The sequence below is a fragment of the Mollisia scopiformis genome (genome assembly GCF_001500285.1).
Source record: "Mollisia scopiformis unplaced genomic scaffold LY89scaffold_22, whole genome shotgun sequence".
Classification (NCBI taxonomy): Eukaryota; Fungi; Ascomycota; class Leotiomycetes; order Helotiales; family Mollisiaceae; genus Mollisia; species Mollisia scopiformis.
In genome coordinates, this window is record NW_017263602.1 from 1074082 (window position 1) to 1097647 (window position 23566).

At 47.4% G+C, this 23566-nt stretch overlaps 10 protein-coding genes across 10 annotated transcripts; 4 read left to right on the forward strand and 6 right to left on the reverse strand.

The window, feature by feature from the left end:
- Nucleotides 1-995: 995 nt before the first annotated feature.
- Nucleotides 996-1504, reverse strand: LY89DRAFT_786330 (uncharacterized protein; the record flags this gene model as incomplete). The annotated part of the gene is made up of 4 exons (XM_018222973.1): nucleotides 996-1012; nucleotides 1092-1200; nucleotides 1266-1366; nucleotides 1417-1504. 4 exons carry the CDS (start codon nucleotides 1502-1504, stop codon nucleotides 996-998), a joined length of 315 nt encoding a protein of 104 aa, XP_018066564.1.
- A 2147-nt stretch (nucleotides 1505-3651) lies between these two features.
- Nucleotides 3652-6101, reverse strand: LY89DRAFT_688662 (uncharacterized protein). Its single transcript, XM_018215751.1, has 6 exons — nucleotides 5571-6101; nucleotides 5100-5522; nucleotides 4957-4983; nucleotides 4334-4908; nucleotides 3818-4282; nucleotides 3652-3770 (listed from the first exon to the last, which is right to left on the reverse strand). The coding sequence occupies exons 1-6, from the start codon at nucleotides 6036-6038 to the stop codon at nucleotides 3701-3703; spliced, it is 2028 nt and encodes a 675-aa protein (XP_018066565.1). The 5' UTR covers nucleotides 6039-6101; the 3' UTR covers nucleotides 3652-3700.
- A 121-nt stretch (nucleotides 6102-6222) lies between these two features.
- Nucleotides 6223-7677, reverse strand: LY89DRAFT_786333 (NAD(P)-binding protein; the record flags this gene model as incomplete). Its single annotated transcript, XM_018222974.1, has 5 exons — nucleotides 6223-6585; nucleotides 6635-6756; nucleotides 6939-7214; nucleotides 7263-7394; nucleotides 7446-7677. The coding sequence occupies 5 exons, from the start codon at nucleotides 7675-7677 to the stop codon at nucleotides 6307-6309; spliced, it is 1041 nt and encodes a 346-aa protein (XP_018066566.1). The 3' UTR covers nucleotides 6223-6306.
- Nucleotides 7678-8143: 466 nt separating this feature from the next.
- Nucleotides 8144-9947, forward strand: LY89DRAFT_688664 (putative NADPH dehydrogenase C23G7.10c). Its single transcript, XM_018215752.1, has 4 exons — nucleotides 8144-8493; nucleotides 8547-8987; nucleotides 9040-9195; nucleotides 9275-9947. The coding sequence occupies exons 1-4, from the start codon at nucleotides 8368-8370 to the stop codon at nucleotides 9914-9916; spliced, it is 1365 nt and encodes a 454-aa protein (XP_018066567.1). The 5' UTR covers nucleotides 8144-8367; the 3' UTR covers nucleotides 9917-9947.
- Nucleotides 9948-10685: 738 nt separating this feature from the next.
- LY89DRAFT_700119 (uncharacterized protein) lies at nucleotides 10686-11784 on the reverse strand (the record flags this gene model as incomplete). The annotated part of the gene is made up of 3 exons (XM_018217104.1): nucleotides 10686-10822; nucleotides 11160-11527; nucleotides 11561-11784. 3 exons carry the CDS (start codon nucleotides 11782-11784, stop codon nucleotides 10686-10688), a joined length of 729 nt encoding a protein of 242 aa, XP_018066568.1.
- Nucleotides 11785-13162: 1378 nt separating this feature from the next.
- Nucleotides 13163-14261, reverse strand: LY89DRAFT_593725 (NAD(P)-binding protein; the record flags this gene model as incomplete). Its single annotated transcript, XM_018209766.1, has 3 exons — nucleotides 13163-13277; nucleotides 13340-13427; nucleotides 13472-14261. 3 exons carry the CDS (start codon nucleotides 14259-14261, stop codon nucleotides 13163-13165), a joined length of 993 nt encoding a protein of 330 aa, XP_018066569.1.
- A 1010-nt stretch (nucleotides 14262-15271) lies between these two features.
- On the forward strand, nucleotides 15272-16533 carry LY89DRAFT_786337 (uncharacterized protein; the record flags this gene model as incomplete). Its single annotated transcript, XM_018222975.1, has 4 exons — nucleotides 15272-15496; nucleotides 15539-15916; nucleotides 15970-16454; nucleotides 16503-16533. The coding sequence occupies 3 exons, from the start codon at nucleotides 15272-15274 to the stop codon at nucleotides 16042-16044; spliced, it is 678 nt and encodes a 225-aa protein (XP_018066570.1). The 3' UTR covers nucleotides 16045-16454; nucleotides 16503-16533.
- Nucleotides 16534-16879: 346 nt separating this feature from the next.
- Nucleotides 16880-19541, reverse strand: LY89DRAFT_700121 (carboxylesterase, type B; the record flags this gene model as incomplete). The annotated part of the gene is made up of 5 exons (XM_018217105.1): nucleotides 16880-17261; nucleotides 17309-17462; nucleotides 17654-18431; nucleotides 18479-18580; nucleotides 19491-19541. The coding sequence occupies 5 exons, from the start codon at nucleotides 19539-19541 to the stop codon at nucleotides 16880-16882; spliced, it is 1467 nt and encodes a 488-aa protein (XP_018066571.1).
- Nucleotide 19542: 1 nt separating this feature from the next.
- On the forward strand, nucleotides 19543-20551 carry LY89DRAFT_757949 (uncharacterized protein; the record flags this gene model as incomplete). Its single annotated transcript, XM_018221420.1, has 4 exons — nucleotides 19543-20177; nucleotides 20227-20278; nucleotides 20328-20392; nucleotides 20452-20551. 4 exons carry the CDS (start codon nucleotides 19543-19545, stop codon nucleotides 20549-20551), a joined length of 852 nt encoding a protein of 283 aa, XP_018066572.1.
- Nucleotides 20552-21430: 879 nt separating this feature from the next.
- On the forward strand, nucleotides 21431-23238 carry LY89DRAFT_594027 (tannase and feruloyl esterase; the record flags this gene model as incomplete). The annotated part of the gene is made up of 4 exons (XM_018209779.1): nucleotides 21431-21770; nucleotides 21894-21981; nucleotides 22026-22912; nucleotides 22964-23238. The coding sequence occupies 4 exons, from the start codon at nucleotides 21431-21433 to the stop codon at nucleotides 23236-23238; spliced, it is 1590 nt and encodes a 529-aa protein (XP_018066573.1).
- Nucleotides 23239-23566: the final 328 nt, after the last annotated feature.

Genomic DNA, 23566 nt, shown 5'->3' on the forward strand with positions numbered 1-23566 from the left:
TACAAGATCCACCACTATCCACCCCTCTCCTCCCTTTTCCAGCAATAACTTCCCCAGCCAGCCCCAAAACTGAGGCATGTCGTGAGGTTCTGGCTTACTCTCGGTGGAGTTGTTGTAGTATGCAGCCTTCTGGAGTTTCACTGCCTTTTTTCGAGACTTCTTTGGGCTGGTGGATCTTTCTGGCTCAACGTCCATATTTTCAGCTGGCTCGAAGTCATCGTCCTTGTCTGTCTCCAGCTTGGCCTTCTTGGCTGGGCCGGATTCCGAATGCTTTTGGTAGGCATTTCAGCAGTGCTGCTATCCAACACCTGGATGTTGATAGTCGAAGTGCTCGAGCTGAGCTTCATTGTATCGATCAGCTGCCAGCTATATAGTCAGAATGGGGTTAGCCACAACGCGACAAGATGATGATATCCGCATACCTTGCAAGTCAAGATTGCCACAAGTGTTCTTCGCCACGGACATGATGAGGTCTCAATTGAGGAGGAATGAAGCTAGTCTGAGAAGATGGTCCCTCATAATCCAAGAGCGTCCGGTGGACCGAACTCGCGGAGGAGGGGAGCCTGCTATATGCTTGGCTTCTTCCTCCTCCTGAATCTAGTCGACCAAACGCTCTTGGAATGTGAGGGTCCATCTTCTCAGACCGGCTTCATTCCTCCTCAATTGAGCACAAGGCACCAAATGGAGGCTCCAAAACTGGTCCAGTCAGCAAGTGATACAAACGACTGTTCGAATCCATGGCAGCGGCTACAATGAGAGAGAGATATCACTCATGAAAATGACAATCGCATGACACTCGACAATGAATGTGAATACTTCATGCCGTAGCACTTGGAACAAACATATGCGGAGGAATCTTGGGTTCGTAGAGGTCCTTTAAAAAATGTGGAATGGGAAAGAGGGTGAAGTGAAGGACGCGCGTACTCACAGAGCGAAAGGCACAAAATCTGTGCTTGAGCTTATTGTGGTGAACAGCCTAGAAGCTGTGCTGGAACTTATTGTGCTGAACAGCCTAGAGAATCTTCAATGTCAGTGGTGCTATTTATGCGAATCGAAGGGCCGCGAAACAAGGCAGGTTCGATTTCACTCACCTATCACAGCCGTTTCGGTAGGAGATCGCTCTCCAGACAGGCAGGCACCGACATATAAAATGGACTTGGACGTCGTGGCTTTTCGAGAGTAGAGTGATATGAAGTTCTGCTGATGCTGAACTGTCAGTAATGTTGTTTATCCCAATTGAGCACCAGAGAGAAAATCAAACTTACCCTCCAGGATCTTCTACATAAAGATCGTTTCTTGTATCCTCGGACGTCGTGGTCGTAGTAAGGGGCGACGCGGATGACGTCTCGGTATTTTCTCTTCAACTCTGGGCAAGTCAGGAGGACGCGTTGAGAAGGGGAGGAAGTACCTACATACGCTGTAATGATTTGTCTCGCAGACGGGTGAGCCAGTCCCATCTGTCGGCATCGGTGAGAGTCGCCACTCTCAAGAGCAGCTGGATCATGGTTAATTGAGAAGATAGAGGGAAAGTGGGTGTACTTGCCGGCCCCAATGCTGGGTAGCAGTAGGCTTTAAAGCGTCCCCGCAACACGATTTTGTTGGCAAGAGTTTTGCTGCGCCTGTCTCCTAGAGGAGAAGGCTCCTCTTGATTCTTGTGATTGTAAATGGAAATAGTGATGGGTAAGATAGAGGTGAGTGTTTGTTGCGTTTGGATTTGTGATGTGATGTTGAAGTAGGGTCGATCCTGGGCAGGAAGACCCCGAAGACCTAGCGTGGCGGAAGTTATTTTTGTGGGCGTCATCACGTGTAAATTATGCCCCCTGCAGCTTCCGGGACCCCTCCCAGACCCAGAATGTAAGACCCATGATGCCAGGTTCGCTGGATAGTTGCGTTGTTAAGTATATGACTTGATACTGCTATAAAGACTTTCGGTCTCGGTTTACACTTGGCTGAAAAGACATGAACCTCTCTCCGAATGTGAATAGTATAACTCTTCTACCATATAGACTACAGGTACTTGGACCCAGGAATGAAGGATCAATTATGCTTTGATTCTTGTTCTCTCAGACCAACACGTCCATGAACCACCAACCCAACCCACTTGCGCAAATCCCATCCCCACCGACCGACGCAGAGTTCTCGTCCAATCGATGTGCTCCACCGACCTCGAATGCCCTAGAAACCAATGTCTTGTGTGCTTCTGTTATTTTATAGATTCTAGAATCTGTCTCAACGGGTGGAAGTTGCCCGGCTGCTACGCAAGGCATTAGTCTGATGGACCCATCAGTACGGGACGAGCGTACATACTACTTTGCTTGAATGAAGTAGTTCAATCTCATGTTATTGAGCGGCATCAGAAGGAAGGCTTGTTGGTGTTCCATGAAAATTTGATCAGCTTGACCTTTGCTGATGGAGATTTGGCCCTCGATGTTCTTCAACTGAGAGCACATGCCAGAGAAATGAGCCTTGGGCTTGGGAATACAGAACCACACTGAGCACTGGTGCCGAGTTGTGTTGAATGAGGTAGTGATGTCTGGAAAGAGATAGCTTTACACACCTAAATCAGCATCAAGAACCAAAAGTTGCTCAAGGTCAGGGCTTCTCACTTTGTATCGGAGCACAATGTTCGCCATAGCGTTATCACTCATCCATATACACATCGCCGTGTCGAGTTTCATGTATGAAGGTATCGTTCTATTTTGCCCAGTGGTCAGCAACGAGCATCTGAATCGACTAGTTTAAAATTCCTTACCTTGGCTGGAAGAGTCCGGCTTCACATTGCGCTTGTTCAAGTGTGATAGGCACCAATAAAGCCAGAAAGTAGCCAGCCAGTCCGTCAACCTCAAACTAGTCGGGGGCAGCTGCGAAGAAGTAGAGACGCTTCGACTTTGATAGAAGTCCCTGAATTTAAAGAAGTTGGCAAGTCGTTCAGTGTCGGGAAGCAAGGTCCATCGGCAGTTGAGCGAAATACCTCGCAAGCACCATTGCCACACGAGATGACATTGTCTCTGGTGTACTGGGCGGTGAAGCCTTCCTCGCCCTTCTTAACTCCATGCACGATGATAGCAACAAGCCTTTCTCAGCTGCCCGACGTGGTGATGACACCACCAGTGTGGCACCTCCGTATTCTACGACTTTGTTAGCAGGGAGTTGTTGTCGGTAAAGGAGGACCTCTTACCATGAAGGTTACGCTTCTCGAGGTAGCCACACTGGTGGTGTGAAATCGGCGGAGTACTTGTCACCTGGAAGAGTACTGTCAGCAACTATCTATGATTGTAACACGAAGGCTGCCTTGGAGCTTATGTGGGATGGGAGAGGGAAACCCACCTTCGCAGAGGAATTTGAAGCCTGGGGCCATGCAGGAAGGAATGGTTGCCTGTCGCTGATAGACAGGTTCCTGCATGGCCCCATAATGTTACTTTGCCGGGCATTAAAAAAAAGAAAGAAAAAAAAAAAAAAGAGGGAGGAAGGGGGGTGATGAGGTGGAGGTGGTGGGTTGAGAATTGGGAGTTGAGAGAGGAAGAAGACGGGAACTGTCAACGAAAGAGACCAGGCTGCGAGGCCGCAATCAAGGCAGGTACGACCACTTGGACAAGCAACTACCAACAAGAAAACGGAAAGAACGAACAAGAAAATTCAGATGCGAACTGTCCACACTCCTAGATACATGCTATCTCTTCACGACTACGGAATGGTTTCTTTATTGTTGACGCTGCTCGTTATTGTATCCCTCGAACTCCCCACCTGCGAACTGCATTTGGGTGTCCAGCCTATGACTTGTAAGCAAACTTTATCTCAAAAGTAGAACAGAACTTACCAGGGAAAGTCTTGCCTACCCTGCAATATTTGCTGATCATTATGCCAGGACCTATCTCCTACTACCCGTCCATTTCCAAAATCCATCATCAAGTCATCAGTGAACACCAGAGTAGCAGACACGCCTCTAGAAGCTGGCGAGTGATTCATACTGCTGGTCACACTGCTGGTAGGAATATGAGGTGGGCTACTATCCTCTCGCATATGGGCTCGAAGTCTGGTAAGCATTCTCCACATTGGAGTGCTGGCTACCGGAGCATAAGAGAGTCGTTGGAAGTATGCTTCAATTTGGAGCTGTGCACGCTCAATTTCCAGCTGTTCTTCGGCTTTCGGTGTTTCTGTTAACACTATAGCTAGGGCAAGCCAAGGAATTGTGCTTTGGAATACCCATTCCCAATTGAATGGCGAATATGCGGCGGAGTGGTACTCATAGGCTTCCAGCAACTCTAGAGCTGACATGTATACTCTCCGTGGCAGTTAGTATGCGAAAAATCTCGATTCAGCAAACATCACCTACTTCTTCCTCTCAGTTCTTGATCCTTCGGATCGACGGTACCTAATTGATAACCGTGCAGAAGCAATTCGAACTTGTACCAGAGCGACAATAATGGATTGTGATGGTGTACTTGTGTCCATGATATTGAGATACCTCTGTGTAAGACTCTCTTCCACCTGACTGACAAGATGCTCTTTCTGATTAAAATTTCGGCAGATAACACTGGAAAGACCTCGAGACATGTCCCCCAGCTCCCTATGAACAAGGGCGAAAGTCATTTCCTTAAAGCCAACACTGCTAGATGGCACAGAAGAAGGTTTAGCAAAACGGCTTGCATGCCAGTCACTATCGTTCGCATTCTGCGGCGGCTTCGAATCCGAGGTTACTGGAAGGCATGACTCTGCTCCATAACTGGAGAGAGCTATAGCATCGAGTACACAAAGATGATTCCACCCTCGCCTGCGGATCTCGTGTACCCAGGGAGAGAAAGGAAAGTGGCCGGGATCTTTGTGGATCGCTAGATTCCGGGCAAGATGAACTGCAGATCCAAGAAGAGCCACTCCTTCTCTATAGATGTTTTGTTGGAAGAGAAAGGTCTGGACTGAGGTCAGTAGTATCTTGAATATAGATTGTGGCTGACATACTATGTAATGTAAGAGAGACGATAAAGCCTGTTAGGAATTTGGTGTTAGCATGTCTCTACCCTGCTAGGCTTCTAGAACTATACGCTGAGAAGGGGGGTGATTGTGTTCAACGATTTGCTGAGGTTATATGGTACATAACTTACATAGACTTTGTTACTTTGAAGGAAATTGATCTTGGCTAACGCGAGTTGAGTAGAATGCCTGAATCGAGCCAACAATACATCTTTCGAACACGAGCATGCCTGTTCCACTACCTCCGGCCGAAGACAACCAATAGTTAGGGTATATATGGCAAAGAGAAGAGCCTCGAACTCATGCAGATGGTGGAAAGTCCCACGGCGATATTCCTTCAATTCTCGAGCAAACAAGCCCTGATGCGTAATACGAATGAACGGATTCACACATTCAAAGAAATACTTGCACAGTATGTTCGACTCTTCAATGGTGGGGTGAGCGAGAGGCAGATCTGGCTCTGACATGGGCGGGGGAATTCCAACCGCTGAGTACGAGGCCCATTTAGTTTCTTCATTTGAGTCATCATCAAACAATTGTCTAAGATCTTCAACCTACAACGACTATGAGTACTATGCTAACATCAGATTATCTCGGATTACCTCGGCAATTAAAGTGGGCCAAAAGTCTGGCTCATAGTACCCGCTGAATCCCTCTTGGAACACAATATGGCCAGTTGGAATATCTCCTTTAAGCAGTTGGACTGGTGTATTTGGTTGTTGTGTTGGTGGTGGAGGATTTGAAGACGTTAAGCTCACAGCGGACTGGCTTAGCGGCTGATTAGGGACTTCAGGGCTGCCTCTTGATGTCACATTGTCAGACATCATCATCGTTGCCATCAATTGCTCCAACCTCGCCAATCTCTCTCGAAGTTCATTATCACTGGACAAAGAGGAGCTTCCTTCATTCCTCCCATCAGAAGTGTCGTAAATGCAGACTTGCTTGGTGCGCGCACAGTTGCTGCACGCCGGTCGGACTTTATCGCACTTAACCTTCCTTCGACGACAAGTCGTACAAGGCTTGGCTTGAGTCGAAGACGCTCCTGTATCATCGTGTTCGAGTGAATTCATGAGGAGATCTGGTTCGAAGCTTTATCACGTTGCAGGAATAAAATAATTGGTCGCATCGCAGAGATATGGAATACTGTGTCTGAGTCTGGCCCCACTATTGTACCCGTATTCAGGGTTGACGGGAGGATCTTTGTCAGCACACCTACATCTTTTTGCTCTCGAAGGACTCATTCATTAAACGCTTGTAACATTGAAATTCCTAGCTACACCCATTTCCCTTGCTCATCCTTCTACGATCATTACTCCACGTCACACTGAACATTGCTATTTACTTGTCGAACGTGGTCTTTGAAGACTGGGTGCCTAATGTCTTGGCTTCCGCTTGCACCATTGATGGGATGCTCTCGAAGACACTCGGTCCTTGTGGTTTCCAACCAAGCTGATGGAGTCTATCAGATCGACTTCTGCAATTGCCTCCCCAAATAAGGGGAGCCCATGGGTGAAGTGCTGAAGTTTCTGCGACGGAGAGCTTGTCGATTTCGGCAGACTTGATCAATCCATCCTTGAAAGCCGAGTTTGCGATTGTCGCTGCGACTTCTCCCCATTTCTGTTCAAATTAGGCGTTTGAAATTTGTATGGATAGTCAGATGACTTACAAACTGTGGTCCACCCGCGAAATAGTAGCCATCGTCGCCCCACTGGGCCTTTCCACCGTTGGGCTTCAATGCTTCTTCAGTGAGGAGGATGAAAGCTGAAGCTACGTCGTCGATATGAGTAGCTAAGTGTTATGAGTCAGCAAGGAAGGTTCATGCTTGTTGAATAAGTGCTGCAAGGCTGGCCTAGCATGGTACATGTATTGATGTCGACCGACATATACTTCTTGGCACTCGGTACAGTATCAGGTCGCATCACACAAAATACATCTAGGAGGAGATGGAACAAACTGTGGAATCTACTTACCATCCCAAATATTTTGACCCTCAAGTATCTGAAAACCTTTACCCCTTTTCAAGACAGACTCTGCCATAAACGGGATCTGAATACTGCGAGTCTTGATTGGTCCCTTGCCAATACCATGAATCAAGGGTGGAGACACGATTGCTGTTGGAACACCGAACTTCTTTTGTGCCTCGAGAACGGCCTTCTCGACATCGCGATGAACGTGGTTTTCAAGCGGCAGCGAAGTGAGTTCAGCTAGATCAGCAATATCGTGATAGATCTTGTCGGATGGGTAACCTGTTACGCTCTCAGTCAGTGTCACATAACATATCACGGAGTACATACCGAATCCGTTTGGAACATCATTCAGCATGCCAGTTCCAGTGACTTGAAGGAAATAGCCAGGAGTGGGTTTCTTCTGGCTAAGACCCTCAATGAGCGCGAGAACCCCAGGAATATGATCGGCAGATGCTGTCTCTATTCGTTTGTCAGTAACGTTCCCTTATTCGGAAAATGTAGGTCACCTACGAAGCACGACATCTGCCTTCGAGCCTTGGCTAATCAGCAAGTCCTTGTCATCCAATTCGCCAATGACAACTTCCGCTTGTGGCCATTTCGCAAGCACGATTTTCTTTTGCTCTTCGTTTCGGACTAGGAGAACGACATGCCACTCTGGATGGTTTTCAAAGATTCGCAAGACAGTGTGTCCGCCGACGTACCCCGAAACTCCGGTTACGAAGACTCTTGGCGAGGTCGACATGGTTAATGAGTGGTTTCTTGAGCGAATTGCTGTGGAGATCTTTTTGAGAAAGCTTGGCATGGAATTAAATAGACAGGTGCTCAGCGTTGGAATTGATGTGGAGAAGTGGCTGTTGTTCTGTGCTTTACTGGAGATATTGATGTGGTTGTAATGTTCTTTCGAGGTACAAGCCTCTGGTTCTTATACAAAATGTCCCTCATGTTGGATATGACTTTGGCTTTGTCCCCACTCAATGATATGTAAGGTATTCTCAAAGTGATTTCTCAGCTTGTCCCTCTCAAGTTGAATTCATACTCTGTTGCATCGTGAGTGCCAAGAGTAGCTTCGGCCAAATCTGGGATAGCGTCGCTGCCCTCGCCGCCACCCCTGTTCTCTCGCCGAGCTCTCGCTTGCGCTGAATCAGCACAGCGAGGACGGCGCATTTGCTCCGCATCTATTACTTGCATCGCTCGCAACGCGGCGAATGCTGTGATCATGGCATGGGAGCTGCTGCTATGCGATTATTAACATCCGAGACCATGGGAGTCGTCCTGCGTCATGACGAAGGCCCGGAGTATTGTCTCAAGTGGCATCATATATCTACGCTCTCTACCTGAAATGAAATCAGACAATTAATCTGAGCTCAGCATACAGCAACATTCCACAGAGACCATACATTCTCGGAAATTGAAGTAAGATAGAATTACAAAAATGGCAGATCACCAATGTCCCTCCACCATCACCAAAACCGCCGTTTCGACCCCGCTTCCAGCAACGACCCCTCCAAAATCAGTCCAAATCCCCGTCAACCCGCTCGAAAATGTAGCTGCACCTAATGTAAGATATCCAAATCGCAGCTTTTGTATGTGACATTGTGCTGAATCATCAAGATATCTTACTACACTCCCCAACAACACATCCCAGCTGGTACCGCAATCACACGCAAAGACAACCCCAAACCCCTTCCAAAAGTCTTTACACCTCTCAAACTCCGAGGCTTAACTCTACAGAACAGAGTCATAGTCTCGCCTATGTGCCAGTACTCGGCTGATGATGGCCATCTCACCATGTGGCACATTACCCATCTGGGCGGTATCCTGCAGCGAGGACCGGGACTTACGATCATTGAGGCTACGGCCGTGACACCAGAGGGGAGAATCTCACCTCAAGACTCGGGATTGTGGAAAGATAGCCAGATTGAGCCTTTGAAGAAGATTGTGGAATTTGCGCATAGCCAGGGACAGAAGATTGCGATTCAGTTGGCGCATGCGGGCAGGAAGGCAAGTACGGTTGCGCCGTGGATTAATAGGAAGGCTGTTGCTACCGCTGATGTAGGTCAAAATCTGTCCGTTGAATTGAGGATGTGTGTTAACTGAGACTTAGGTTGGAGGCTGGCCAGATAACGTCCTTAGCGCGAGCAATGATGCATTCGATGCTCCTCACACCGTTGTGCCGAGGGTTATGACGCTTGAAGACATCGCCAGCTTCAAGCAATCCTTTATCGACTCTGTTAATCGAGCTTTGAAAGCGGGTGTCGATGTAAGCTTTTCATTTAGTCGTCACACATAAATCCTTTGCCCTCCCTTTGCTTGGAAGTGAGTCCTAACTCATGATATAGGCGATCGAGATCCACGCAGCTCATGGCTACCTTCTTCATGCTACCCTGTCTGCCGCGACTAACAAGCTCCCAGCGCCTTATTCAGGCTCCCTGGAGAACCGGATGCGTCTCCTTCTCGAACTCACAACTCTCGTCCGCGCCGCGATCCCAGAGTCGATGCCCCTCCTCGTCCGAATTCCAGGCTCAGATTGGATGCCACCAGAATCCAACTGTTGGGAGATCAACCAAGCCATCGCATTGTCTCTGGAACTAACTAAGCTTGGTGTCGACTTCTTAGATGTATCATCTGCTGCATTGATGGTTGAGCAGAAAGTCGTCTCTGGTCCTGGATACCAAGTGCCGTTTGCGGATGCCATCAGGAAAGCGCTGGTTGAGGCAGGAAGAGGAGAAGCGACGAAGGTTGGGACTGTAGGGATGATTACCAGTGGTGTTCAGGCTGAGGAGATTTTGCAAGACGGCAAAGCCGATGCGGTGCTTGTGGCGAGAGGATTTCAGAAGAGTCCGGGTTTGGTGTGGGATTGGGCTGCTGAGCTGGGTGTTGAGGTCAGGGTGGCGAACCAGATTGGGTGGGGAGTTGGACAGAGACCAACTGGTGGTGTGAAGGGTGGAGATGCGCCTGGGGCTGTAAAAGACAAGAGTTAGATTATGGTTCCGTTAATTGAAAATCAGAAAGTGAAGAATATGCGTGCGCACAGATGCCTCCGAACCTACCGTGATGGTGCTGGTGCAGCTGGTGCACCCGTTTCATCGCCCACGGATTTTGCCCAGTGATTGTTCTCGATGGAGGCAGATCCAGCACCTAGCGTCGTTCGGAAACGTGAACTTCGTTGTGTTTAGGCGGGAAAAGAGAGTGAAGAGTTCTATCATCGTTCTGCGATCTATTTTCCCCCTTCTTTTTTGGCTACTTATGCTATGGTGTCCCCCATCGAGAGATCAAGTGGTTCATACAGGGCGGTGTTCCCCGGCTGTACACATTCAATCTTCACGTTGAAAGCTTGCGAAACAACCGAGTCACCAAAGATCTCGTGCTTTGGGACATTATCCGAGTTGTAAGGCCGTATGCTCATACTTATAGAGATGCCCTTGGCCGGGTGGTGCCATGAAATTCGATCTGTGCTTGTCCACTGTTCTTTATATTTGCAGAATTGCTTCGTAATATTCTCCACGAAAGGAGATCGCGATTCTTCGATGACAGCTGTAACAATCGCGAGTCGATCGTCACGATCTTGGAACCTCAAAATGACGTCGAAATACATATCAGAGTCAGACTCGGAATAAACAAACCGGAAAACCATAAAAATTGTACCCAGATGTCTCCAGAGATAAAGGGTATTTGTCGCTTTGCTCCAAATTGTCCATCCGTGAGGAACATCAGAACAGAAAATATTCGTAAGGGCAAATCCTTTGTCTCTTAAGCCCCTCGCCCATACGATACACGCTGCGTGGTTCCAAAGAGGGATTTGCTGGTAGGATGATGAGCGATCGACATACAAGTATCTGACCTTCGTTGAGATTTTTTTCCTGGTTCCTGATTTGAATCGTATTTCTCTTTCAGTGGCCGTAAACACCAGATGATCCATAACTCTCACGAGTATCCTTCTCCTGCCATTAGCATTGCCGCCCTCATGTTGAAACTTCAGGACTATTCGGGCACCTGTAACTTCGTCTCTGCATCTTAGAAGGACAGTTACCTTGCAGGCAGTCATGTCGTGCGAATGCACATTCTCTGCAATCGATTCGAACCTCATGCATAAACCCTCATTCGTGAGAGTGTGACCTGTTCCTGGAATGCCATCATAGTCCCATACAATGCCACTGCATCTGGAAAAGAACGCTGGTGAAACGGCAAGGCAACTACCCCCAAGGGTACTACACATGGGCCTACCGATGGCAGGAAGATGTGACGTCCAAGCAAGTATGCTGTCGTCCAGAGATGCATTTAGGATCTGCTCCTGGAGTCTGAAAAATGCTTTACTGTCCTCTCCATAAAGCAATGGCATGTTGACGTCGAAAATACCCATTAAACAATACGCAATGTCCTCGAGCCTTGTTGTACGCCGTGCTGATGCCCATGACATCTTTTGGGCGATACTGCAGTGGCGTAACTCTTTCTCCCCAGAGAGGACCTTTTTGTGTACGCGGCTGACTTGGACGATGATATCTATCAAGTTGGATTTGGTACCGATCTCTTTCCATTCTCTGCCATAAAATATCAAAGTTGCAGGTGCTATTAACTCTTGGAGCGTCCACCCTCTCGTAAACTATCTGCTTCTGCAAAATGAGGACTCTTCCAACTCGGGATCTTCATCAGAAGGGACATCGGATAGTATGGCATAACAGACGTGAGAATGCTGGCACCATCGATACATCGAGTTGATGGCTTCGGACAGCTCAGCGCTGCTCGTCTTATCGATGCAACTTGTATCTACCCAGACATACTCGAAACCATCCGAGAGTGCGATGTCGCAGCATTTCGATATTTTTTTCGTAGCCTTTCTTCGTCGATGCATTGCCCCCAAGCATGTCTTGATATGAAACCTCCTCGTCCCCCCAAGTGTGAGAAAGTATCGCATAAGGTGGGATATCAGGATCAAAGAACTCGAGAAGTTCGAGCGTTTTGGAGTTGAGGAGCCGCATCGTGGACAAACCTTGAAAAGCGAAAAGCGTTTTTGCAGTCAGGCTGAAGATGGGTTTGGGCCTTGAGTTTGGGGTATCGACACGAAACGCTCGCAGAGGATCGATCAATGAATGGGACAATGAAGCATACACAGAATTACTAGGACCAAATATGAATTGAAGCACGAAACGAGCAATTGCAAATACGAGAGGAAGATAAGAGAGAAGACGACGAGGCTGTGCAGTATCCCAGGCTAGGTACCTATGTTTAGCTCTTGCAGCACCTGCATGTCTTTCGCTTCTCTAGCGAATGGAAAATACATTCTGAGCGCATTCATGATGTTGACTTCGATCAAGAAGACAAACTTGGATGTTAGTTCTGGGATCGTGGAAGATGTCTTGGAGAAGGAATGCTTATGTAACACGGGTTCCGGCGTTCTAGCGGCAGGTGTCTTCCTTCATGGGCACCACATCTTAAGATACGACACCGACTTGTATACCCTCACAAACTTCTGCTTCGAATCTGCTGATCTCAATAGCATTGAACTATACACCCCGCGCTGTCAAGCAGCCCGAAAGCATTGCATTATCCAGCCAGCGAGGCCAAATTCGACTCCATAATTTTATGGGATGGGCTGACGCGGTGGACTACAGAGGATGCGCTACACCTCGTAGAGAAATTCCGTGACGAGCAGCAGGCAAGGTGGGAGGCAGCAGACACTTCGAGAGAGAAGAAGCTTGGTTTGGTGAAGCTCTTAATATTTTGGCATGCGCGAATGGAACACCTAGAATTCGAAATCCTCCTTCACCTCCCCTCCATGTCGAGTATAAGAAATCCAACTTTCAAGATTTCGACGGTGCAAGGTCTGCCTCGCGAATCTCTCAAACGGGCAGGTCAGAGAGGGCTCGAGGGCTTCGAGGTATGGAATCACACAGGCCTTGCACAGAAGCTTGTCTCTTGAATGTTGATATCTCTACTCGCACCTCAAACCTGAACCCGACTATGGATATATAAAGGAGGATGTATGTAGTTACACATGGGGTGGGAAAATATTGAGCTGGAAACCCACGGAAATGGCCAGCTCCAATATTAGGAGGATGTTAATCCCATCAGACTGTTCCTGAAGCAGAGGTTCATTGAATCCTTCACATGGGCACCAGAATCACAATACGGAACAATAATAGCGGAGATCTTCCATTTGGCACAAAAGATCTACTTCTTGACATCTCGATGAGTGCACGTCTTTCTCGCAAGACTCTCAAATTCTTCCTTCATAGCTGGAATTTCTCGCCCACGATCTCCTCGCTCAGGGCCCACAATTTCTGCGCCAGCTCGGTATTGTGGGCATAATCGGGTGTCTCTTCTATGGCACAATCGCTGAGATAGCTACCAGATTGTTCTGTTCTCTTGTTCAGCATTGTATTTTCAGACTTGATTAATATGCGAACTTACTCTCAATCGATGGATCCAAAGCTGCCACAAGGATGCATGAGGTACCTTGAGCGAGATTTTTATTAATACCGACAGACGGATAGCCTGGGCATGTGAGTAAACACCACAAGCTTCTGTTTCGACCATACCTCGATCGTTAAACATTTTTCCAACCGTGGCCCACTCGCTCATCTCAACATGAGCGCCAAGGTTGGTATATATGGCTCCTGGATGGACCACGAAAGAGGAGATCCCCTTTCGCGCGAGCTTGGAAGCCAACGAAACGGTGAAAAGTATGTTCGCCGTCTTCGATTGGCCATATGCATGCCACGGATCATATGCCTTGCCGTTGTCAAAGTCATAGTCGCTGAAACGAACCTCGGAAAGCTGGTATCCATTACTGCTTACGTTGACTATTCTAGCTCCTCTGCCAGCAGTCTCAATACTAGGCATGAGCAAGTTGGTAAGAAGAAAATGGCCAATGTGGTTGGATCCGAACTGGGACTCGAGACCTTCTGGCGTGAGAGTGTACTCCTTGACGCCCATGATACCCGCGTTGTTAATGAGTACATCGATCTTGCTCACGAGTTTCTTAATCTCTGCTGCAGCAAACTTGATGGAATCGAAGCGCGTCAAGTCTAAGTGGATGAAGGATACCTTGGTTGAAGGGCTGATCTTTTGTATCTCCTCCATGACTGAAGTAGCTTTGGACTCAGTGCGACCGAGGAGGAGAATCTCCGCTGGCTTTCCTGCAGCCAGAAAAATGGCAGTCTGGGCCCCAAGGCCACCCGCTGATGGCCCGGTAATGACAACTATTGCCCAGGTCAGTAGACACCAAGTCCAAGTGGACATGGGTCTCTTACATGTCTTGCCCTGGACAGCTTCTGGAAAGGCTGCGACGACATCAGCTCCACTTGTGGATTTGTTGAATGCAGACATAATGATCTGGAAAGTTTCGGCTGAAAATTCAAAATTTGAGAGATGTTTTCGAATGTTCTTCGTTTTCCAAGGAGATGTCTTTGGGATGATGAGAGGATGATGTACTTCTCACAGTAGGAAATAGGAGCTCTTTATACATCTTCATCTCATTGCAATTTCTAATGTTGCTGATGAAGCTCCCTCTTGAACTGACGCTATTGTCGATTCATAATTCTTCATTAGGCAAGCTCGGCAATGCGCGTCGTGAGTATCGCCAGATGCGTCTTAGTCGTCGTGTGCTCCACCTTCATATTCAAATCCGCGATATCCATGGCTCTATGGATCATTATGCAAGGGTCAACGCACAGAATGAATGTTCGGAATTAACTTCAGTATCCCCGGCGATTGGCAGGATATGTATCTCACGTGGTGACGGCTGACCAATCATCTCGGGGCCGTTCCTTTCAAACTGCAGTACCAGGGAATACTTCGAGCTGGCATGTTACTCCAGTGAGTAAAGGATGCCTACTGAGAACTTGTGTTCCGGATCACTCCTTCAGATCTGGCATGTTACTCCAGTGAGTAAAGGATGCCTACTGAGAACTTGTGTTCCGGATCACTCCTTCAGATCAAACAAATTCTTTGATATTTCGCTATTTTTAGGCGAAGCCCATGTCTCTCTTTCCTTGTTCATACAAATTGTTTCGAGCACTAAGTCTGAACAATGGAGTAAGATATTCCTCCCTGGGTGTGCATTGTGATGCCCAAGTGTTTTATGAGGAGTTCTTGTCACCCGTCAGCAACATCAATCAACAAAGCGTTGGTCTCATCTCCGGAGACTTCTCTTATCCATTGTTCCTCGACATCGAATAGACATGTTCCAATCATGGAACAAGATGTGCAGCTCTACAAAGGGCACATTTTTGATGGCAGTATATAGCATCGCTGTGTATGCTGGTTGCTAGCTTTGATAGTTGTCAACTTTTTACCTCGTATTCCCTCTGTATCAGCTTTCAGCACTGCATCACGTCATGACTGGCCCCACTGTAGCCCATCCTACTCTATTGCTTGGCGATATCAGCGCCGGCTGTGTCTTATATCTACCCCCTTTCGACTCACGCTATCCTGATTGCATGTGTACCTGTTGCTATCCTTCCACTTCAGTGGATGAAGGAGCATACAGTCACCCTGTTGTTGTGTTGTGGATTGATCTTCAGGGGAGAACTGGCAGACAGGGCGATGTCCATTTCTTACTGGTAAGTCATTTAAAAGTCTCGGTCAAACACTGACAAACATAGTGTGCTTCAACAATTCGTGATGACCCAAGAAAGCACTACACACCGATTGGCGTCAATCTAATCGTCTCGGAAAGTGAAGACGTGAACGATGATGGAAGAGCTCGATATTGGCTTGAGAATGGGAAATCCTTGAGGAAGCCTACCAAAATCCAAGTTGATCATATATTCGTCCTTCCATTTACCCGCTTCCGGGTATTTGATGATGCCAAGTCCGGATTCGACTATCGACTCGATGGAGGCTCATATCAAAGACTTCTAAAGAGAATCGGATCACCAATACGAAATGTCGTCTCAACGTCTCGACTCGGAGCTATAGCCATGACTGCCCCGGTTTCAAAAAAGGAACCAGAGGACGAACAGCTTTTGTCAGATACTGCTGTAGGCAAGTAATAATGCCTTGCGTTGACTTGACATCAGCTTACAGTGCACAGAAATCTTCCGCCGGTCTTTCCGCCTTCCGTGTTAAATCCTCTGGCGCGACCGTTCATGCTCTCCAACGCCCCTAAGAGAGACTATTCTCCTCTGCGCAACTCGGGCGGGTCCTTCAACGACAGTGCAATATCCACTCAAACCAATAAAGGTGTCTGGCCTCCCAGTCCAATCCAAGCAAAGAGTAAAATCGAATGTCAGCAAGAACGCGAAGACAGTTCAACATGTTATGTAGATAACGACCCTCAGACTTCCAACTCGGAAGGCAATTCATGCGAAAATCTCGGGTCTAATTCATCCTGGCCAGAGAGCCTTTGATCAGATTCCGGACTTTCTTCTATTGACCTTGCTGACATCGAACTCGTCATTCTTGGTGAGTCATCATTAGTTGGAGAATCTCCCACTCTGGCTCCATCGACGATGACCGCCAGCCCCAGCCAAGAAGATTCTGATTCCGCACCGTCACGTCAACTTACAGTCGCTGGTAGTAAGTTCTCATGATTCCCAACTAGAACCTTCAGTTTAACACAATTAGCTTGGCGAGCTCGGTGGGATGAACAGCGTCGACAGATTTGTGGTGTTGGACGACAACCTTAATGCCTTGATTTCATGGACCGCATACGGCTCTCGCAGGCGAGGGCAGAATCTCGTTCTCAATTTGCTGCTATCAGACTTGATGGATTAGACTTGATGCATTATACTTCTCTACTTCTGAGCCTCAGTTGCACTCCCCTTCAGTCTTGTGCTGCAAAGCAGTTGTTTCGTAATTTCACTAAATTCTTTCCATTTTCACTTCTTTCCTGTGGCCAACTCGGTACCTAGTGGCACCGAAATGCAATCCGTTACATTTCAAGTTGAGAGACGTAAGCATCATGAGATCCTAAGCTTCAGCAATCCTCTCACAAAGCGAGGTTATGGCGTGGTGTTATACACATCTCCAGGAATATGACACGCCCCCTCAACAGAATCTCCAGAAACGTATTGGACGACCTGTCCATCCGCACCGAATTGAGCAATTTGTCCTCCACCACTTGCAGAAGTTTGATATTCAGGCCATCCAGTCTGCGGCAGCGAAGTTGGATCCGCCACGAAATCCAGGAAATGATCCTGCATCTGCTCTGATGTATGAATCTCCAGATCGGTGATTACACCAGGGGTAATCTTATAAGTGCCAAACAGCATGTACAGATCAGAATAATGGTAAGCCCCAAGCCAAGGCACAGGGGCAATGTTACTGAAATTTCCTGCCCACTCATACCGAAATGTTGGAAGCCCGACTTCGTCACGGAGAACGCTCGTATTGTGAGCTGCGCAGACAGTATTAAGTGTCTGGGTGTAGACCAGCTGTTCGGAAGGCCCTGCTGAGTAGTTGTGAATTGGTATGGGACGAGAGCTGAGGCTTCTCGTGCTGTTGTCCCGATGATCTTCGGTAGCTGGGCAACTTGGCCACTCTGGTATTTCTGTGTGTAGTTTTCGAAGACATACTTATTATCGACTGACAATATTAGCAGGATAATTCCCAACAGAGAAGATGGCCTACTTTGACGTGTGAAAGCTATCGCAGGCTGTGAAGTGTTCACAAGTGTTGAATTGTCCTGCGAGATTCTTGGATCAGTATCCTCGTTCATTCGAAGCTCGAACCATGAATATACAGAATATTCGTGAACATTCAACTAACGAATCAACTCACCTGATACTGCCCGACGAAGTTTTCGATCCGCGGCATAGGTACCCGCCGCATGCACTCCAACTCCAACTCAGCATCCTCGAAATCGCAAGCCAGTGACTTTGCCACGAAGGTAAAGTTCATCCCAGCATAATCCAAATTGGATGTTCGTCCAATTGCAACACCAGAACTCGATATTGACGCACGAATGATGGGATCCTCATACCACGCAAACAGATACTGGTCTATCGCGCCTGCTCCTGCAGATTGTCCCCAGAGTGTGATCTTTTCCGGATCTCCACCAAACGCAGCTATGTTCTCAGCAACCCATTCAACGGCTTTCCGCTGATCTTGAAGTGCGAAATTGGTATTACCATTAAGACCACGGGCGTTGGGGTATCCAAAGATGTTGACGCGGTAGTTCATCTTGACTACGATGTGGCTCTGTGAGCGGTGCACCCAATTTGCTGGCATTTGAGTCGGGATATTGATTCCACCCGTAACGTCGCCTCCTCCTGTTAAGAAATGGATCACCGGGAGTTTAGAATTTGGAGTTGCTGAGGCTGGAGTCCAAACCGCGAGTGTGAGGCAGTCTTCAGCGGAATTCTGGGCAACGAGACCAGCGAGGAGACTTTCGCCATAATTAACGATGAGATTTCCAGTGATGTTGAGAGCCCATACTGTTGGGATTGCGGACACGTATTGAGGGCATGATGGGCCGAATACTGTCGAGTCGTATATTCGCGAAGAGTTGTCAAGCGCTTCGGGAGACGTCCATCGTTTGTCATCCACGGGAGGCTGGACATTGTCAGAGATTGAATGCGGAGAGACATGATCTTCCTTACCTTGGCATATGGGATATACTTGAATTGTCTCACGTCCGGGTACGTGTCATTCAGATTCCCAACGAAGGTACCGGTTCGAGTGTGGACAGTCAAATTGCCGTTCTTGGTTTCATTTTGCCCTCCATTCCTTGCTTAAGCGAAGTTTATGAGGAGAAGCGCAACGATGAATATTTTCTGCATTTTCAATTACGTTTATAATTATTCAAGCTTTCCGGCATGGTTGGAAGGAGAGCCTCACTATATACTCCTTTCGGGACCGAGAAGTCGTCTGGTGGTATAGTCTTGGCTACCGGCAAAAGTCATCCGATGAAAATCATCAACATCACTACTGCATTACTTCACCCAAGGCTTTCAAGATTGGTTCCAGCAAAATAGTTACACTTCTTGCGAAGGATGCAAGACTACATCATCTCCACAAAAGTTTATGCTGCCCCGCAATATGTTCTCTGGTACCCCTCCTACCCCGCAATTTCATCGGATCCAGGAAGTATCCTTCCCGCTTCCTACAATCCAAGAATGGGACAATCAAGCGAGTAAATTGGGGAGGATTCTATTTTGTTTTTCCTGTCAGAGGCAGTTGTATGGGATGTCCCAAGACATCGTAAAAATGTGCCACTTTTTGTGTCATGTATCACAATTCGGTTCTGGTTTTCTTTTTCTTTTGTTAGCATCATTTTTTTTATTTGGACTAACAATTCAAAGTGACCGGTATCTTGTTGTGTAATGCATATTACAACGCCATTGTTAGAAGTGTAATGTACTTGGGGCGAATATGTTGTTTTTCGCGCGGCGTAGAAGTCCTTTCAGGTAGCATATCGCATAAACGCGTCTTGTGCTGTGACTTCAATGTCATGTATCGAGTTCAGCCACTCAATATGACCCACTTAATCTATCATAATAATCATGAAAGGGGTACTGACTGCACTATTGGTTAGTCTGGTGGTTATATTGCATTCTTCTCAAGTAGATCCACGACTCGGTTCCTTTCCTTTTCTGATGTTCTATTTCCTACGTTGACATAGAAACTTGGGGGGAGGTTGTCATTCGTCTTATTCTCCTTCATCATGAGTTCTCGTCTGATGAAATCGATAATCTTTGTCTGGGTGGCAGTGTGTGGTACCAGTTTCGCATACTTGGATGCACGCGACCCAGCCTGTTCCGTTACACTCACTGAGAATATCTACTCCTCAACAGTGACAGAATATCTTTCCGTCGCTACATTGTACGCGACGATGAATCCTTCTACTTCAACAGTCTACGAAACAGTTTCCGGATCAGGATGTCCTCTACCTTCGAGATCTTGCACTGCCACCGTCACGCAAACGAACATGACAACAATCACAGAAACTTTATTTGCTACCAGCTCAACGGTATTCTCGTCGTGGGCGACCTTAAATGTTACGATATACACCACGGTATCTGGAAGTGAATGCTCATTGCCAGCCGTCAATTCTACACCTTCGCCATCCCTCTCTGCGGAGTCCGCGAGTGCTATTAAAACCACATCGACAGATGCTTCTACATCATCTGCCTCAACTTTGACTTCAAAGAGTTGTGCATCAACTCCAACACTGATCAATTCTGGCTTCGAGTCCGGTGCTTTGGCTCCGTGGGCACAAATCAGCAACTTCGACGACGGTGCCGGCCCGCCCTCGGTCGTTTTCAGTACACATAATCCTCTGAATGGGTCTTACTATTTGTAAGTATGCCCCCGCTTCTCACTCCTCCTTTTTAGCTAACAATTCAAGGTCGCAAACACTTAACGATGGCACCGATGCGATGATATACCAAGATGTCCCTGTATGTCCGTCAACATCATATAGCGTCTCTTTCTATGGAGTCCTCGTAGGCAAAGGAACATGCTATATCCAACTTTGCGAAGCAGAGAACGCAAACTCGAGGTGTGGTACCCAGGTACGACTATCTACGAAGGGCGTGGTTGCGAAAGCACAGTTTAGCTGGAAAACTGGTAGGACACAAGAAAGTGCGAGGATTGAAGCTTATATTGAGTGCCTTGGTACAGGTGCAGGGAGTCTCAATACCGTGCTCATCGACACAATCACGATCGACTGAATGATTTGGCTTACTGGAACAGGGCATCGATTTTTCTTGCTGGAGATCTTCTCAAAAGTTGTACAATGTCAAAGTCCTGGGTGGTTAGCAGCAGCTTTCCTCTTGATACAAGTTATCGATCGATCCATCTTACATCTGCTCCAAACCATCAGTCATACTTTGACGACTTCACCAGTCCACCACTCCATCAGCTCTTCTTTCTGTTTTATCCTCTAGTCTGTCTCCTGCGCCCTTTTCCTTGTGGTATGCCTTTCTTTTCGCGTATCCGCTGTCATCCCTTCTCCCCACGGAAGCAAGATGGCCACACTTAAACTTTCTTCAATTATATCTTTAGCAGTATTGTAACATGCAAGGTCTCACGTCAACTCTATGTCAATTTCAATGTCTTCTGGTAGCTCGAGAGAGTAGTGGCATCGAAGCAGTCTACAGACAGGATAAGTCACGGTCACGTGAGGCATACTTTGACTCCCACCTGCAGCTTTCACTACAGATCTATTTTAGCCTGGTACGGAAATGGTTGACAATAACAGTAGATGGTGGAGGTTTGCGATTCTTTATTCGAGTTGAATAAAAAAAAAGTCAATTTTCGGCGCACCGAACTAGTTCTTCGGAGTTGCGAAAGTCTACCTAATCTCTTCAACATCTCGCCGTCCGATCATCTCCACAGCTCATCCCACCTTCACTCTCTTCTAGATTACCACCCACCCATGCCCTGAGCTATGCATATTGTACCTGATCAGCTACTCCGTGAACCGGGGTGATGGGACTATAAGATTAGACATGTTCAGGTGTGCAAACTTTCATTTCGTGTGCCTTCTTACATTGTCCGGTCGTCCGGCAATGAGACCTCAATCTGTCCTCACTATCAGCTCCCTGCTGATGTTCAATCACGTCCAGGCACTCAACTACACATTGCCAATTTACAATACTCTGAACAATATCACTTTGCAACACTCTACGATTCGTTTCAGCACGCCAATCATCGCGGGGTCAAACTTCACAGGAGACTCGACGGAAACTAGCTACAATGCTGTGCAGACTGTCCTACCTTCAGCTTGCCGCGTGGCCTGCGAGATCGAAACATCTGATAACTCAACTGCAAGATTTGAGGTCTGGCTTCCAACCAAGGCTGCCTGGAACTCTAGATTCTTGGCCGTTGGCAATGGTGGTTGGGCTGGTGGGATCAACTACCCTGATATTGTTACTGGCTTGAAGGAAGGTGCGTGAGATATTAATAATTGTTATGCAGTTCAATCGCCTATTTATTTAAATATGGGAACAGAGTTCTGATATTAGGATTCATGCCCTGTACAAAATGTTTCAGATTCTGACATGACTTCAGGGTTCGCTACCATGAGTACCAACACTAGTCACAACTCGACTCAAAACGATGCTTCATGGACTGGCAACGCAGAAGAGATGATCGACTTGTAAGATTCTGCGACCCTTGGCCGTGGACATGCAATCTGATAAGTTCCAGTGGCCATCGTGCGCTTCACCTCTCCACCATCGCAGCAAAAGAGGTCGTTGAGACTGTCTACAACCTCAATGCGAGCTACTCTTACTACTCAGGATGCAGTACTGGTGGCCATCAAGGATGGAACGAAGTACAAAGATACCCAGAAGACTTTGATGGAGTCCTTGTTGGCGCACCAGCAATCTGGATGACCCACCTCCCAGGATGGGACATCAGAGTAGCACTGGAACAATTCCCCAACGCGAAACCAAGCTACATCCCGTCAACGATGTGGGCTGTGATTCATGAGGCTGTGGTTTCTCAATGCGATGCTCTAGACGGCGTTGTCGATGGGTTGGTCAGTGACCCTAGCAGATGCAACTTCCATCCGGAAGTCCTTGCCTGTGGAAACGGTATAAGCAATTCTTCTCAATGTCTCAACCCAGCTCAGATATCGAATCTGCATCAGATTTATACCCCGTGGTGGGCAGCTAACAATACTCTCATCTTTGATGGTCTCTCTCATGGCGGCGAAGCGGGGTACACATTTCTGTTCAATAGTGAGACCCCGCAATTCGGAATCGACTTCTTCAGGCATGCGGTATTGAACGATACGGCTTGGGATTATATCACAATCAATGGCTCAACTATTGAGCTTGCTGATGCTATCAATCCGGGTGGCATCAATGCTTATGATCCTGACTTGAGACCTTTCCAAGCTGGAGGAGGAAGAGTGATCGAGTATCACGGGTATCAAGACCCTGTCATTCCTTCTCTTTCAAGTGGAACTTGGTATGACAAAGTCTATGGTTTCTATTGCGATTTGGGGCAAGCCAGTCAGTTGAGTGACTTCTATCGACTTTTCATGGTACCAGGTATGCGGCATTGCAGTGGCGGTGACGGTGGTAAGTACTTCTTCCCAAATCCTATGAGCTTACCGTTCTGACACCTTACAGCATGGGTTACTGGATCAGCCAGTCAGTCGGGATACACTCCAGCGGAGAATAGCACCGAGTATTCGTTGTTGTATTCTTTGATCAATTGGGTGGAAAACAAAAACTCTTCTGGTCCTCAAAAGCTGATCGGTACAAAATATGTAGGGGATGTGGTTTCAGCTGGGATAAACTTCACCAGGCCATACTGCAGATGGCCGAATATACCAGTTTATGATGGAGTAGGTGACGTGAGCCTGGCGGAAAGCTGGAGCTGTCCTACTGCAGGAGTATATTGAGTACCCCTGGTAATATCTGACAAGCTTTAATCGTAGCAGAAATGCAATGTCTGTTCAGCTTTTCAAGTCTCGTCAATTGTTCCTACATAGCATTCACACTCACAAAGAATTTGGACTGAATTATCTTTGGTCTTGTTGCAGTCCGGGTGAATCATGTTATCCGGTGGAAAATACAGCTAGCTATCTTCTGTAAGGCTTAGGGACGACAAATGGGCTTGTTAAGGAGTGAATCAGTCGGAGCGGGTGAATTGCGGCCATAATTGTGAACTTGACTCCCCACTAACAAATTCTCCAGGTATATAAATACAGGATCTAACGCCTTTCGGAA

Coding starts and splice junctions, on each gene's coding strand:
- LY89DRAFT_688662 (XM_018215751.1), bottom strand. CDS start 6,038: ATGAATTCACTCGAACACGATGATACAGGAGCGTCTTCGACTCAAGCC. Junction 5,523..5,570: donor GGCCCACTTTAATTGCCGAG/GTAATCCGAGAT, acceptor TAGTCGTTGTAG/GTTGAAGATCTTAGACAATT. Junction 4,984..5,099: donor TTCAAAGTAACAAAGTCTAT/GTAAGTTATGTA, acceptor AATTCCTAACAG/GCTTTATCGTCTCTCTTACA.
- LY89DRAFT_688664 (XM_018215752.1), top strand. CDS start 8,368: ATGGCAGATCACCAATGTCCCTCCACCATCACCAAAACCGCCGTTTCG. Junction 8,494..8,546: donor AAAATGTAGCTGCACCTAAT/GTAAGATATCCA, acceptor TGAATCATCAAG/ATATCTTACTACACTCCCCA. Junction 8,988..9,039: donor AGGCTGTTGCTACCGCTGAT/GTAGGTCAAAAT, acceptor ACTGAGACTTAG/GTTGGAGGCTGGCCAGATAA.